The 12,668-nt window shown below is 47.6% G+C and overlaps 1 protein-coding gene across 9 annotated transcripts in view; it reads left to right on the forward strand.

Moving 5' to 3' along the window:
• LOC120758131 (contactin-4) overlaps positions 1-12,668 on the forward strand; it is a 264,846-nt gene that overhangs the window by 226,777 nt on the left and 25,401 nt on the right. For all 9 annotated transcript variants that reach the window (XM_040076012.2, XM_058422177.1, XM_040076014.1 and 6 more), the window contains one exon: positions 7,549-7,676. In XM_040076012.2, coding sequence (XP_039931946.1) covers positions 7,549-7,676 — 128 coding nt within the window. The remainder of the gene's footprint in view (positions 1-7,548; positions 7,677-12,668) is intronic.

Genomic DNA, 12,668 nt, shown 5'->3' on the forward strand with positions numbered 1-12,668 from the left:
TACTTCACTGAGCATCAGAAGGAGTGAAAGCAGGAGTGGCTGTGCAGCACCTGCTGCTGCCTAGACAGGATTTTCCTGGCTTGCGTGTGGAGAGCTGTGTCTCTGCTGGCTAATTGTGCAGAAAGGGAGGGCTTAGCCTTTCATGAGGCGCTTTTCAGTGTGCTTTGCCCCTCTTGCCCTGCCTCCAAGAGCTGGTCCAGGTCCTGAGCCTTTTGTTTGGAGTGTGGAGTGTGCCGGTCCCTCATGGTGCCATCACAGCGTTCGTGGTTTATAGCAAAGTCAGCTTTGTCTGCAAAGTGCCAGCTGGAGGGGCTGTGTCGTTCCCCTTGGGGGCTGGTCTTCATTTCCCCCCAAAGTCAATGGAAAGTTGGCTCTTTGCACCATCACGGCTTTTCTAGACTCGCAGAATCTTCCCTTATCAAATTGTCTCTGCCTTACGTCTCAGGAATGAAATGTTGTAAAAACAAGGCTTTCCTTTGCTTTACTCAAATCTGCTTGCTCAAATATTTATTTTGATAGCATGGGCTTTCTGACTATATTTATTTCAATTTTGTGTGCAGTAAAAAAAAAAGAGTGGTTGGGGAGAGAAGGCAAAAAGGTTTCTATGATTTGAAATTCTCCCCAGCCCCCTTGCTTCCTTCGGGGTCCCTCACAGTTCTTGTGTTTGGTTTTCATTTGTTTTCCTCCTGTTATCAGCATCCCTTAAGAAAGATATTTTCCAGAGAACTGTTCTTCTTAGATAACCTAGGGATATTTTTGTGTTTGAATTATAACTCCAGGCATCTCTGAGCAACCTACACAAAGTCTCTAATAGCAGTAAATGCTCCCTTCCTTTTTCTCCTGCCTCCCTGCTCCATCAGGACAAGGCTCTGTCACTTCCAGACTTATCTTAAAAACGTAGAGACCAAAGGGAGGATGATGACAAACCACAGCTTCTGTGTTTATGGATATTAATAATGGCTGGATGCAGCATTGCCGCTTTGGACCGCTCCGTCACTGCAGATAAACAATTGTGGATAAAGAAGATTGTGGGAAAATTCAAGATGCCAGATCCATGAGTGTTTTTAGCTGATGCTGAATTCAGTGGTGGCATGCTGAATGTTTCCAAAGGGGCCTCTACTATAATATAAAAAAAACCCAAACTTCTATTTTTTTCTTTCTCTTTAAAATATTTTTTGCAGGTTTTTATGATAGGTCAGTACTAAAAGAGGGAGAGTGACTTTTTCCATGGACAGACAGTGCCAGGACAAGAGGGAATGGATTCCCATACTGGGAAGTGGGAGATGTGCTACTGAACTCTTGATGCAACGGGATTTTACCTCAGTTCATTTACAGCAAACATAGTTCTTACCTGAAAATTAATTATAGGTGCTTTGCTGTTAAGAGGCCTGTCAGCTGTCATGGATAAGGCAGGACTTATCTCCTGCTGCCTTCACTGAGAGAGAGACGTGCACTAAATTAAATGGGCTTTGACGGGGGCTCTAAATTACCTCAGGCTCTCCTGTGAACCGTGAAAGGACAGGACAGGTCCTTACAGACAAATAAGCACTGCAGCAGCTCGGGGGGGTTGTGTGAGCTCCCAGGGCAGGAAGGTGCAGGTGTGCAGGAGGCAGCACCGTGGGAGAGTCCGCTCAGTTGGGAGTTTTCAAATGGAAAACTCGTGGTGCTCCAGCACACGGGGTCATCCTGCCTTTCCCTTGGATTTATCCTGACAGCTGTAGAACGGACCCAGCTGGTCCCCTCCTTGCTCAGGGTGGTGTTCTGAGCTCTCAGGCTGTGTTGGTGTCCCACACTGGTGGTGATGGGGACAGCGTCCCTTTCTCCCCACTCTTCAGAAACATCTGGAGTACCAGGACGAGGACAAAGCCCCAGCCTGGAAAGCCCTGCCCCCTCAGGGGGATGCTGAGGGTGTTGATGAAGGGTGAGAAGCCCCAGTGACATGGCAGGGTGCTGGATGGGGTTTATTGTCAGGGCTCTCTGCCCCTGTGCACCATCAGGGTTGTGGGGTGGAGCCCCAGGACCTCAGCTTTGACCCTGGGGTGTTTTAATGGAGATGAACATTTGGAAGCAGAAAGCTCTGGCCTGGCTGTTTGTTTTTTATGCAGCACAAAGGTTGGAGTCACACCTGGGGACAGCATCCAGGGCCACAGGAGTTATCACCTGTGGACTATCTGCTGAACCAGCCCATCCTCCAAGTGATGAGCAGGTACTCGTGAGCTGTGTCCCTGATTTTGGGGGGGCTGTGCTCTGAGCAGTAAAACCTGTGAGGATTTATAAACTTCACTGTTTACCCAAAATAGCCTAATGGCCAGTACCACATCCGTGAGATCATTTTAATAATCCTCATTGCACGGCAAGCATCCTTTAAAAGGTAATAAACAGCTACGAAGACGTGCGATAGAAATAGAAATAATTCGATAAATAATGCAATTGCCCGGAGTTGTGGCATGAGGCAAAGCTGCTGTTGGGCTAAAAATCACTCTAGATATTCCTGCCTAGGAACTCTGGGAAAAGAGGGAACAAAAACACTGCTGAGACTGCAGTCAGGGCTGCCTGGTGCTTCTGCTTTCTGCTCTGCTTCCAGCCCCCCAGCCCAGGCACGGCAGCCAGGATGAACAATGGGCCATTCATCATGTCAGCTGAAATACACTGTTTTCCACAGGTACATTTAACCCAAATCCTCTCTCAGAAGACGGATTATCTCTTAGAAGAACTCTGGCACCAGTGTCTCTTTTCAATAGCCGCGTCACCGCTGCCACAAAGGCCGTACATGAAGGGATCAATGGTAGTTTTATCTCAAATTGCACTCAGTGTGTGTTTCTTCCAGCTGACATTCATTTAAATGCTTGCTCCAAGACATCTTTTCTCCCCGTAATAGAAAAAGGATCGGACATCCTAAGCATTGTTTCGCGGGGGGGAAAAAAAATATTTAAAATGTTCACTTGGCTAAGCGTGAAATATCTCAGCTGCGTGTGTTTAATCAAGAGTGAAAGCAAGGGTAGTTATGCTTGTGCTTCATAAATTAAAATGCTAAAATGATTAGATAAGAGAACAAAATACCTTTACTCCATTGCAGCAGTGCTAATGAAACCATTTGAGAGGGAGGGAGGGGAAAAAAGTAAGGGGAAAAAAAAAAAAAAAAAAGTCACTTAGTAATTCTGAGCACTTTTTCTGCAAAGGAGCAGCGAGCTGCAGCCTGCAGTGCCGGGGTTGTGCCGTGTCCCTCGGGAGGAGGACGCAGGCCCAGGCTGCCGTGTGCGCTGCATTTGTACTCTGTTCATATCCCAGTCGTACCCCACGTGTTTGCAGGTGCTGAGCAGAGAGAGGGAGGGCGAGCCGAGATGGACACGTTGAGGGACGTGCAGCTCCCCACGCTGGGTGCGCCGTGGGAATTGTTGTCCTGTTCTTTTTCAGCCTTCTGATGTCTACATTTTTGTAGTGGAGTCTTCTCACGGATTGTAACATACACACAGTGATTGTGTTCGCATTCCTCCTTGGAGGAGGGACAATTGATGGACTTCTAGTGTGACCAGTGGGGTGGAGAGGTGGAACCCTCATTCCCCAATCCCTGGTCATTGTCCAGAATCTATCTAAGCGAGGTCAAGAAAATAAACTTCCCTTCTTTTTGCCCTGACCACTTGACTGCGTGAGTATAATTCTTTTTGTGTCCTCTGGAGACAGGGAATCATTCCCACTGGTGCCTGGCCCTGCTCCTCACCCTGCAAGGTGAGCTCCAGCCACCCCTGGCTCTGCAGCGCTGCTGCTTTGCTTCCACACAGGTTTTCTTAATTAAACTCCAGAGCAAAGGTGTCCCGGTGGATACTGTAAGTCTGGGATTTTAAGGGAATGTTCTGTGAAAGCAGGAGCTCCAAGCTGAGCAGCAGGCAGGTTTTGGGAGATGCAGGTGATGCAGCCCAGCACCCAGAAGTCAGATTTCCATGGAGGTGGTTGCTGACACTCAGGTTTAGGATGTGCTCTGGGACTTGGGCAGATTTCCACAATGGTTTAGATTCCAGGTTTTCACAAAGTCGGTGATAAAACTCTTCCTGAGCTCAACAGGACAATTTCTGTCTCTAAATGCATATGTTAGTGCCTGAGGAATATTTATCTGCTCCTGGGAATGCTGCCCAGCAGTGGGGAGTGCTGCACTGGGCTCCATGAATCACACCTGCCCACGGTTGCTGCTGGGGGATTTACAGATCTGCCAGGTGGATCCTGAGCTGGGGATAAGCACCAAGAGATTCTGCACCTGCTCTTCCTCCTGCCACTGCTCCAGGTCTGCCTGAGCTCTCCCATCCATCTCCAGCTGCTCCTGGAGGCTCGTGGTGAGTGCTGCTGTGCTGAGCCAGAGGGCTGTGATCCCTCTGGGATGGGGATCCCGGCCATCCCTGCCCTCTGGAGCTGTTCCCTTGTGCTGTCACTGTCCCTTGTCACAGGAGCTGCTCTGGGAGCTCTGGGCCTGGCAGCTCCTTCTGGCTGCCGCAAAGGGTTCAGCGATTTCTTCCATTTGCTGCTGCTGCAGTGGCAAAATGGAAATGGCTGAGGAAGGTTGGGGAGGGATGTTTGCAGCATTTTTAAAGGTTCTTTGTCCCCAGAAGAGTTTTGATCGAAACATTGACAAGGTCAGCTCTTGCTGCAGCAGAACCCAGTATTTCGGTTTAGGAAACAAGCAATGCTTTTATCTCCTAATTTCAGACCTGCCTTTGCTCTCTGTGGACCTGAAATCTCCAGCTGACAACGCAGACCCCCAGACAGTGTCTCACAAATGCCGTGTTTAAAATAGATGACCTTTCTTCCTATAAGGGTGCTAAACTATCTTAAATTGTCTTTTTCCTTTTTTACCAAATGGATATTTTTATCTTCTTGGATTTTTCTCTGATTAGCAGTGAGCCAGGTTAGCAGCAGAACAGTCCATTAACCTGTGCAAGAAGAGATTTATATTTTTATTTATTTACGTTATGTATATTTATTATTTATTTATGTTACCTCTGCTGTTTAGTAGAGTCAGGGAACCCAGAACATTTAACAGCGAGTCAGTAGCTCCTTTTTCGAATTTGTGTTGGTTTAAAGAGGTGCACACTCAGCAGCCAACTCTTTGTTCTGATCTGTGTGTCTATGGGAAATGTGGTTTATTTTTATGTCTTCCCAGGCATCTGGTTAGAAAACATTCTGAGGGTGTATTTCAGAGGAGAGAGCACACTGAGCAGTGCTTCCTTCTCTTTGAACTTTGTGTCTTGGACCAACTTTTTCACCCAAACTGCTGAAAGTTGTGGCTGAAGGGTTGTTTGCCTCCAAGCCAATTAGCAGTTTGAGAACCTCAGTGGCCTGAAATGAGCCTCTCATCTCGTTTAATGCAGAAAAGTCTGCAAAGAAAATTTGGGAATTAGCAATATCAGTGAGAGGCCTTCCTCCTTTCTCAACTAGCTGTAACAAATTTCCAAGCGTTCAAATAATTATTTGTTAACTTTTAACGCATTGGATTCAGATTAGAGGACAAAACACTCGCTGTAGAAAAGCAGCTTCAGCAAAAAGAGCCACATAACCATAAGGCCTCCTAATCAATGAGTCGCAGAGAGGTTTTAATGGTCTGATTTATTTGGCAAAAATCAGTTCACTTGTACAGTTATCTGTCACTGTTAATGCTGCTCCTTTCCAGGAGTGTGGAGGGAGTTGCTGAGATGAGAATTAAACATCCCTGGAGGCTCTCTCCAAACTCAGGGCAGGCTCCTCCTGAGCTCTTTGCGAGTTCCTGGGGTTAGAGGATGTCCTCTAAAGCCTGGGAGCATGGTCCCAGCGTGGGAAGGGAAGGAAATAAAGACAGCACAAGCTCCCTGAGATGGGCCAAAGCTGGTTTGCCTGTCCTGATCCAAGGGTGCCTCCAGTCCACATCAACTGAAATCCAGTCTGACACTGGGAATAAAGACAGCTGAGAAGGAAACCAATAGCAGGAGAAAGACAGAGACAGAAAAGGCATTAGAATTTGAAATTAAATCTGCCCTCATCAACAGGCACAGTTAAAATGATCTATGGAAGAGATTAGCCAGTAAATAGCTTTCAGCCATATGGCTGAAAATAAAGCGTAAATAACTAAAAATAAAACCTCAGCTGTACAGAAATAATCCAGAACCCCGCTTTCCCTGGGTTTCCTGGGGTGGCAGAAGTGTGGAGGGAGGGGAGGAGGGCAGAGCCTGGTGGGGCAGTGCTGGAGCACCGTGGTTCTCCTTGAGCTGGAGCACAACGCTGAGCTTGTCCTGGCTTACATTGACTGGAATTCTAAAATTGCCAAGGGCACCTTCAGCTTTCAGCAAAGCCCTGAAGACCTGGAATTGGTAAGAGCAGCAAATAATTCCTGGGGAGCCCCGAGGTGACCTTGAGTTTGTGCCTTGGCCAAGCTGGGCCTTTATTCAGCTGTGCCAGGGCTGTCTCCGGGCTCCAGGAGATTCCCTAAAGGCTCCTCAGGAGGGAAGTGCCCCCTGAGCCCCCCTGCAGCTGCACCAGTGCTGCTGCTGAGGCTCTTTCCTCCCCATTTCTCAGTCCACCAGTGCAGAGCTTCGTTGGCATTAAGGATGCAGGAAGGCTTCTTCATTTTAGTGGAATTGGGGAATAATTGGGCAGGACAAGGCAGGAATTAATACAAGATTTTCCATGCGGGTGGGCAAGCGGCTGAAGGTGAGAAGGCAGATTGTGCTGCAGGAGGTGGTTCTGAGGAGGCAAAAATGTGGTGAAAAGAGGTGATTTTAGGGGGGGAGGAGGGTTTTTCTGGAGTGTCCTTAGGTGCTGCCTCCACAGGGCACAAATCATTCATGTTCCAATGGGATTTACTGGGCAAAATCAGGTTTTCTGTGTTCGCTGACTTAGAGCAGAAAAAAACCCCCACAACGTAACGGGAGGCAAAGCTCATTGAGAGAACAGGGGGAGCCTGAAGTGCTCTCGTGCAACAGGATCAGGCAGGAACTAACATTCCGCCCTCGCCTGCCCGCTGCCCTGCAGAGACTGCAGCTCACCGCCCTGCTCAGGCGGGCACTGCGCGGGTGAGCGGAGCGCGGCAGCGGAGCAGGGCGCTGCAACCCGCAAGCGCCACCGCAGATAAACCCCGGGGGCTGAGTGACACACGGCCAGAGAGGCGGGGAGCGAGCTCAGCAGCGTGAAAAGCCTTCATCCTGCCGGAAAAAAAAACCACTCAGGGATGGAACAGCTGCTCCAGCGCTTCTGCCCGCGGCGAGGCAGCCGAGGTTTGCCAGGGAGCCGGGGCACCACGTGCTGGCATGGAGAGAGGGCTGAATATCAAAGCACAGACACGTGGAAAACCTACACGAGCTGCCGATGCGTAAACGAAAGTCGCCCTGGAGTAAAGACACGGAAAACTCCTGTAAATGATGCGTTCGGTGTTTATGAGGCGCGTCCGGAGAGACTCGCGTCAGCTCGGCTCCCTGCTCCGGGCAGGGCTGGCTGCTGCTCGCACCAGCCACAATTAGTGCACGCTCAAAAGGGCTTTGTGTTGGCTTAAAGGAAAGGGAAATCCAGCTCCTGTGTCTGCTGTCTTTGCAGAATCACCGTTTTGGACGACGGGAGCCTGCGGATCGTCAACGTCACCAAATCGGACGCGGGAAGTTACACCTGCGTGGCCACCAACCACTTTGGGACAGCGAGCAGCACGGGCAGCCTGGTGGTGAAAGGTGACTAAAACCATTGTTATCGTGCCTGTCTGGGGCACTGACTCCCGTTTATTTTCATTATTACTCCTCCAAGGCCGAATTTCAGCCTTCCAGGAATTCCGAGTGTTTATTCACGTGTTCTGGCAAATGTTGTTTCCAAAAGTAAAAGCTGTAATTTGACCGAGATATTTAAAGGAATAAATGGACAATGATATTTAAGGGAATAATTTGATAAACAATGAGAGGCACTGAGGAATGTGTTGAATGCCCTGCTGACGGGGGGAGTCCAGTGTCTGATGAATTATTACAGGCCATGAACATACAGGTTATTGCCCTTCCACTCACTCTCTGTCTCCTTCTTATTTTGGGAAAAACCTTTATTGGATAGCAAATCAAGAAACATTGATTACAATGCGATAAATCAATCAAAAAGCTCCAATTAATTCTCCCGCGCATTGGCAGTGATGGATCATACTCAGAGGCTCTCCTTGTCAGCCGTTTCTGTGGTATGTAGGAAACACTTAAAATGTTTCAATGAGGGTTTTAATCCATTTTTTTTATAGCTGGAACATATCAGAGGTTCCTTCCAACCCAAACCGGTCTGGGATTTTCTGAATCTTGTAGGGAAGCACGTGGACCCCAACAATTCTTCAAGGTTGGGGTTGTTTTGAGTCCCTTGTGTGCCATTTGCTCACGTTGGTCCCTGAAAACAAGAACAGAGACAAGACCAGAGTTAGGTCTCTGTAGGAGCTGATTCTCCCTTTTCCTAATCTGGATTGTCCTAAGAGGTACCTGCAGCAAACAGCCAGGAAAGGGCTGCTCAGGGAGCACGAACATAAAAGACTTTATCCGTTGTCAAAATTGTGTAAAGGACATTAAAGGACATCTTTCCCCTGACTCCCATGGGCAGGGACACCTTTCACTGTCCCAGGCCGCTCCAAGCCCCATCCAACCTGGCCTTGGACACTGCCAGGGAGCCAGGGACATTCCCTGGGCAGCCTGTGACCAGCCTCTGAGTGTCCCAGAGCAAAACTGGGGAGAAAAATGGCAAATCCAGCCCAAATCCCCTTCCCCAGCGACAGCAGCAGGGTGAGGTTCCAGCCCCAGTCCCCATTTTCCAGGGACAGCAGCAGGGTGAGGTTCCAGCTGGTCACATCTGGAGCTGTCCTGATTTTCCATGTGCTGCAAGATCCTAAGGAGGAGAATCAGGAGCTGCAGGGACTTCAGGGTCTGCTTCTCTCACCATAAAAAAACCCCAGTTGCTGGAAGCAGGAGTTCTGTTATTCCAGAGTCATGGTTTTGTAGCTCCTGGCTTATCCCTCCTCCCTCCCAGTGCCCAAGGAATATCCCGTGACTCCCAGGAAAACCTCGGCATTGTTGTACCTGATCTCTGCCTTCCCGTGCTCCACAAATCACTTTTCAGCACGCTGAGGTTCTAAAGGATTAGTGAGGGCTTTTTTCCCCCTCAGTGCTCTGTTTTGACTCCATTCCATTTGCATTAATGGCAGTGACACATGTGCATGAGGCAGAGAATAAACTCTTAAGCCCGAGTTGTGGATATTAACAGCAAGCTGAGAAATGCAATTTCGAAGTCTGGCCCATAAAAAGTATAAAGGAGCAGAAACTATTCTGAACTCCAAATGAACTGTGTAAAATATTGTATTAGAGAGTGAAATGCTTGAGTTTCCCTGCCCTAAGTAAAACACGCGTGAGTTTGGGCAGAAATGTGAGTGAATCCCTTCTTTTAACTCAGTTCGGTGGTGTACAAAAAGACTAATTTAACAGCTGAGGTGGTTTTTGACCTTAAGATATGCTTGCATTCTCCTCTAACTCCTCTTATGTCATTGAGCAAAAAACCCTGAAGGTCAAGACATTTTTTCTAACCTTCCTGTGCTCTTCCATTCATATTGCAGGCTATCCTTATTTTGGTTTTTTTTTTTTAAATTTCCTTTCTCAGGGAGAGACGCCGACAGTGTCAGAGACAGTGTAGGCAAGGATGGCAGGAGGAGGGGAACATGTGACACCAGAAGCAAGGAGCTTAAAATAACTCCCTGGCAAACAACCAGAGAGGGATGAATAAATATTCATTTTATGCATGAGTAGACAGTTTAAAAAATATCAAATCCTGACAGGTGCCCATAGGGCTGGGTATTAACATTCTGTTGTCAGGCTGGGTGAACCCCAGTGGTTTTCTGAACCAGTGCAGTTGTGCTTTGGGTTTGTTCTGTTGGCTGGTGCTAAACGAGAACCTCTTGGCCTCCAAGACCTGAAATCTTAAAAACTTGCTTGTACAGTTTGACCTTTAAATTAAAAAGCAGGATTGAGTTTGTAAGGCTGGGGAAGCAGCTCCTTCTAAGGCAGCGTTCAGAGCTCTGTAAAACACGGTGTGTGTTTCCATGTATTGTATAAATATTAATTTTCCATCTTGTTCCCTCAATTTTTTTCCTGTACTTGAGGCTAAATGTTCAATTCTTGCAGCACACAGAAAGATTAGAGGCTCTCCGAGTAGCGGGGGATTAAATGACAAATAGAGTAAACAGGCACAGCCCGTGCAATATGAGTTTATTTGTGTTTAATGCAGTGATATCAGCTGGCTGATACAGCAGCAGCCTGGAAGAGGGAACTGATTCCAAGGTGTTGCAATAAAAGCTGTGGATGGAAGCACCAGGAGAGGCTCCTGTGCTGATATCCCAGCTGGAGCAGCGGTGGGACCCAGGCAGCATCCCGGAGGAGCTGGGGAGGGGATGGAGCTGCTCGCTGTGTGCCAGCACCGCTCCCCTCGTGGGGTGAGAGTCCTTGGCAGGCAGGGCGTGCTCCCAGCAGACACATGAAATAGCTGCTCCTGAAGCTGTGCTCAGCTTTGCTTTGGGTGCTGAGTGGATCATGGTGCCGCCACTGGCACCCGTGGCTGCTTCCCAAACATCTGCTTTGGGCTCAGCTGTAAATCCATCTCTATAAATGCATCTGTTTAAATGCATTTTAATTGAAGTTTATCTCTGAGTGCTCGGTAGAGTTGGTTCCTGCCTGCTCCCCTTGGGGAGTGCGGCAATTCCAGTCACGTTGGTGCATCCCTGACAAGGGCAGCCTCCAATGGCTTTATTTGCCTGTTTAATTATGATGCACCTTTAACATTTTCCTGCTGCTGTGAGCTCCTCTCATTCGGGCTGTCACGGGAGGGCTCAAGGCAGTAAAAGCAGGAGAACTTTTGCCGGCTGGAATCTGTGTCACTTTAGCAGGGAAAGAACACAAAGATAATGTCAGGAGGTTATTTTTTTCCTCACGCTTGAATAGACTGATAGTCTTGATTTTGTCCAGCACAGCGATTCAAATTATTTCCTATAAAGTAGCACATTTTTCATTCCCAGCCTATTCCTCTGTGTGAACGTTGAAGTGCTGCATTGCAGTTAAAATTGATTAAATACTGTAAATTCTGGCCCATTATCCAGTAACTTTTCAGAGACTTCAGATGTCGCTGCCTTTAAACCTGGAATTCTTGCTGTGTTTGTTCCAGTCCTTTAGGACACAGCATTTGCCTTCTGCAAAAAGTGGCACTGGGATGTGATGGTCCCCTCTTGCCACCCGTGGTTGTCTCTGTTTCAATTTGGCTTGAGCAGAACTGAAACATCATTGCTTGGAATTTTTGTTTGGTTTAGGTTTTGGGGTTTTTTTTTAATCAGTGAATTCCAGTAACTGTGAATTTTACCAGCTCTTCTCAGCTCTGTTGAGTGTGGAGTAACTGGGATATCAATTCCTTGGAGTGGGGCTTTAACTTTTTCCCTGAGAGGAAGAACAAACCACACATTATGATGCTGAGGGTTTGTTTTTAACACGAACCAAGGAAAAAATACAGCAGCTACTGAAATCTATTGATCTGTTTCAGCTCTGTCCACACTCCCAGGAGCCCTCTCCAGACCTCCCTGATTTCCCCGCTTTGCTGCTGCTTTGCTGCTGCTTTGCTCCAATGGAAGAGCTGTCCCAGGAAGGTGCTGCAGGCATTTTCCATCCCACCCATCCCATCCACATCCTGGGTTTAGGGGTTGTCATTTTGCAGCACGAGAGGCCCCCCTGTCGCTCTGCCTTGTTCCTGCAGTGTTTGAGGTCCTGCAAAGTCTTCATTTTTCTCTCCTCATCGTTCAGCATAATCTTAAATTCATGTTGGCTATGCCTTAGCCCTTCAAAAAGGGACCTGGTCAAGTGACACCTGCTGTTGACAGCACAAAATGTAATTTAAAAAAGAGAGGCAGGGTTTAAAGGAATAATCCCAGAGCAGCACCGGAGGGTTGTCCATGTTTTCTGAGCTTTTCCTAATTTTCCTGGATAGCACATGAGGTTGGTGTTCAGCTGGTGTCAAAACCCAAGATAAGGACTCAAAAGAAGTTTCCTTGTTCTTAAATTTTGTTCTAGCATTTGCTGAACACATTTTTTTTATATGTAGTCCATGAATGAATATTCCTTATCAGGTCTAATACATTTTTAAAAAAAAAATTCATGGAGGAAAAGTCAATTTAGAGTATGAACTTGTACTCCAGAATCTCTAAATCAGGGATTTGTAGGCGAAAAAAGCTCAGAGAGCACCATGGAGTTATGCAGGCTCTGATTTATTCATGAGAACATGTTATGTATTCCCATGCTTAAGAAATAAAACTTAGAAATAAGTTAGGAAAAACCTTTCTTGACTTCAGAGTCCCAACCAGCAGCCAAGGCTTGATTTTCACCGTTGACAAGGAAAGCCATAATCTTTGGCCGTGAAATTGCAAAGGAAAATATTCCGCTCTAATTGGACTATTTCCACTGACACCAATTATTTCTAGGACACAATTAAGGCTCTTTTGCTGGGTTTAAGTAAAATGATGACCTGGAGCACTCTGAAAGGCGCGATGATAAATGAGAGCCGTGCATCCAGCACGTCTGGCCCTCCCTCCGCCCTGGCAGCCCCGGCGCTGGAGCTGCGCTTTCCTCCTGAGCCCCCCTGCCTGGGAAATCCTGAGGCAGAAGCCGATGGTGGGGCTGGAA

This window comes from Hirundo rustica, chromosome 12, assembly GCF_015227805.2.
Source record: "Hirundo rustica isolate bHirRus1 chromosome 12, bHirRus1.pri.v3, whole genome shotgun sequence".
Taxonomy (NCBI): domain Eukaryota; kingdom Metazoa; phylum Chordata; class Aves; order Passeriformes; family Hirundinidae; genus Hirundo; species Hirundo rustica.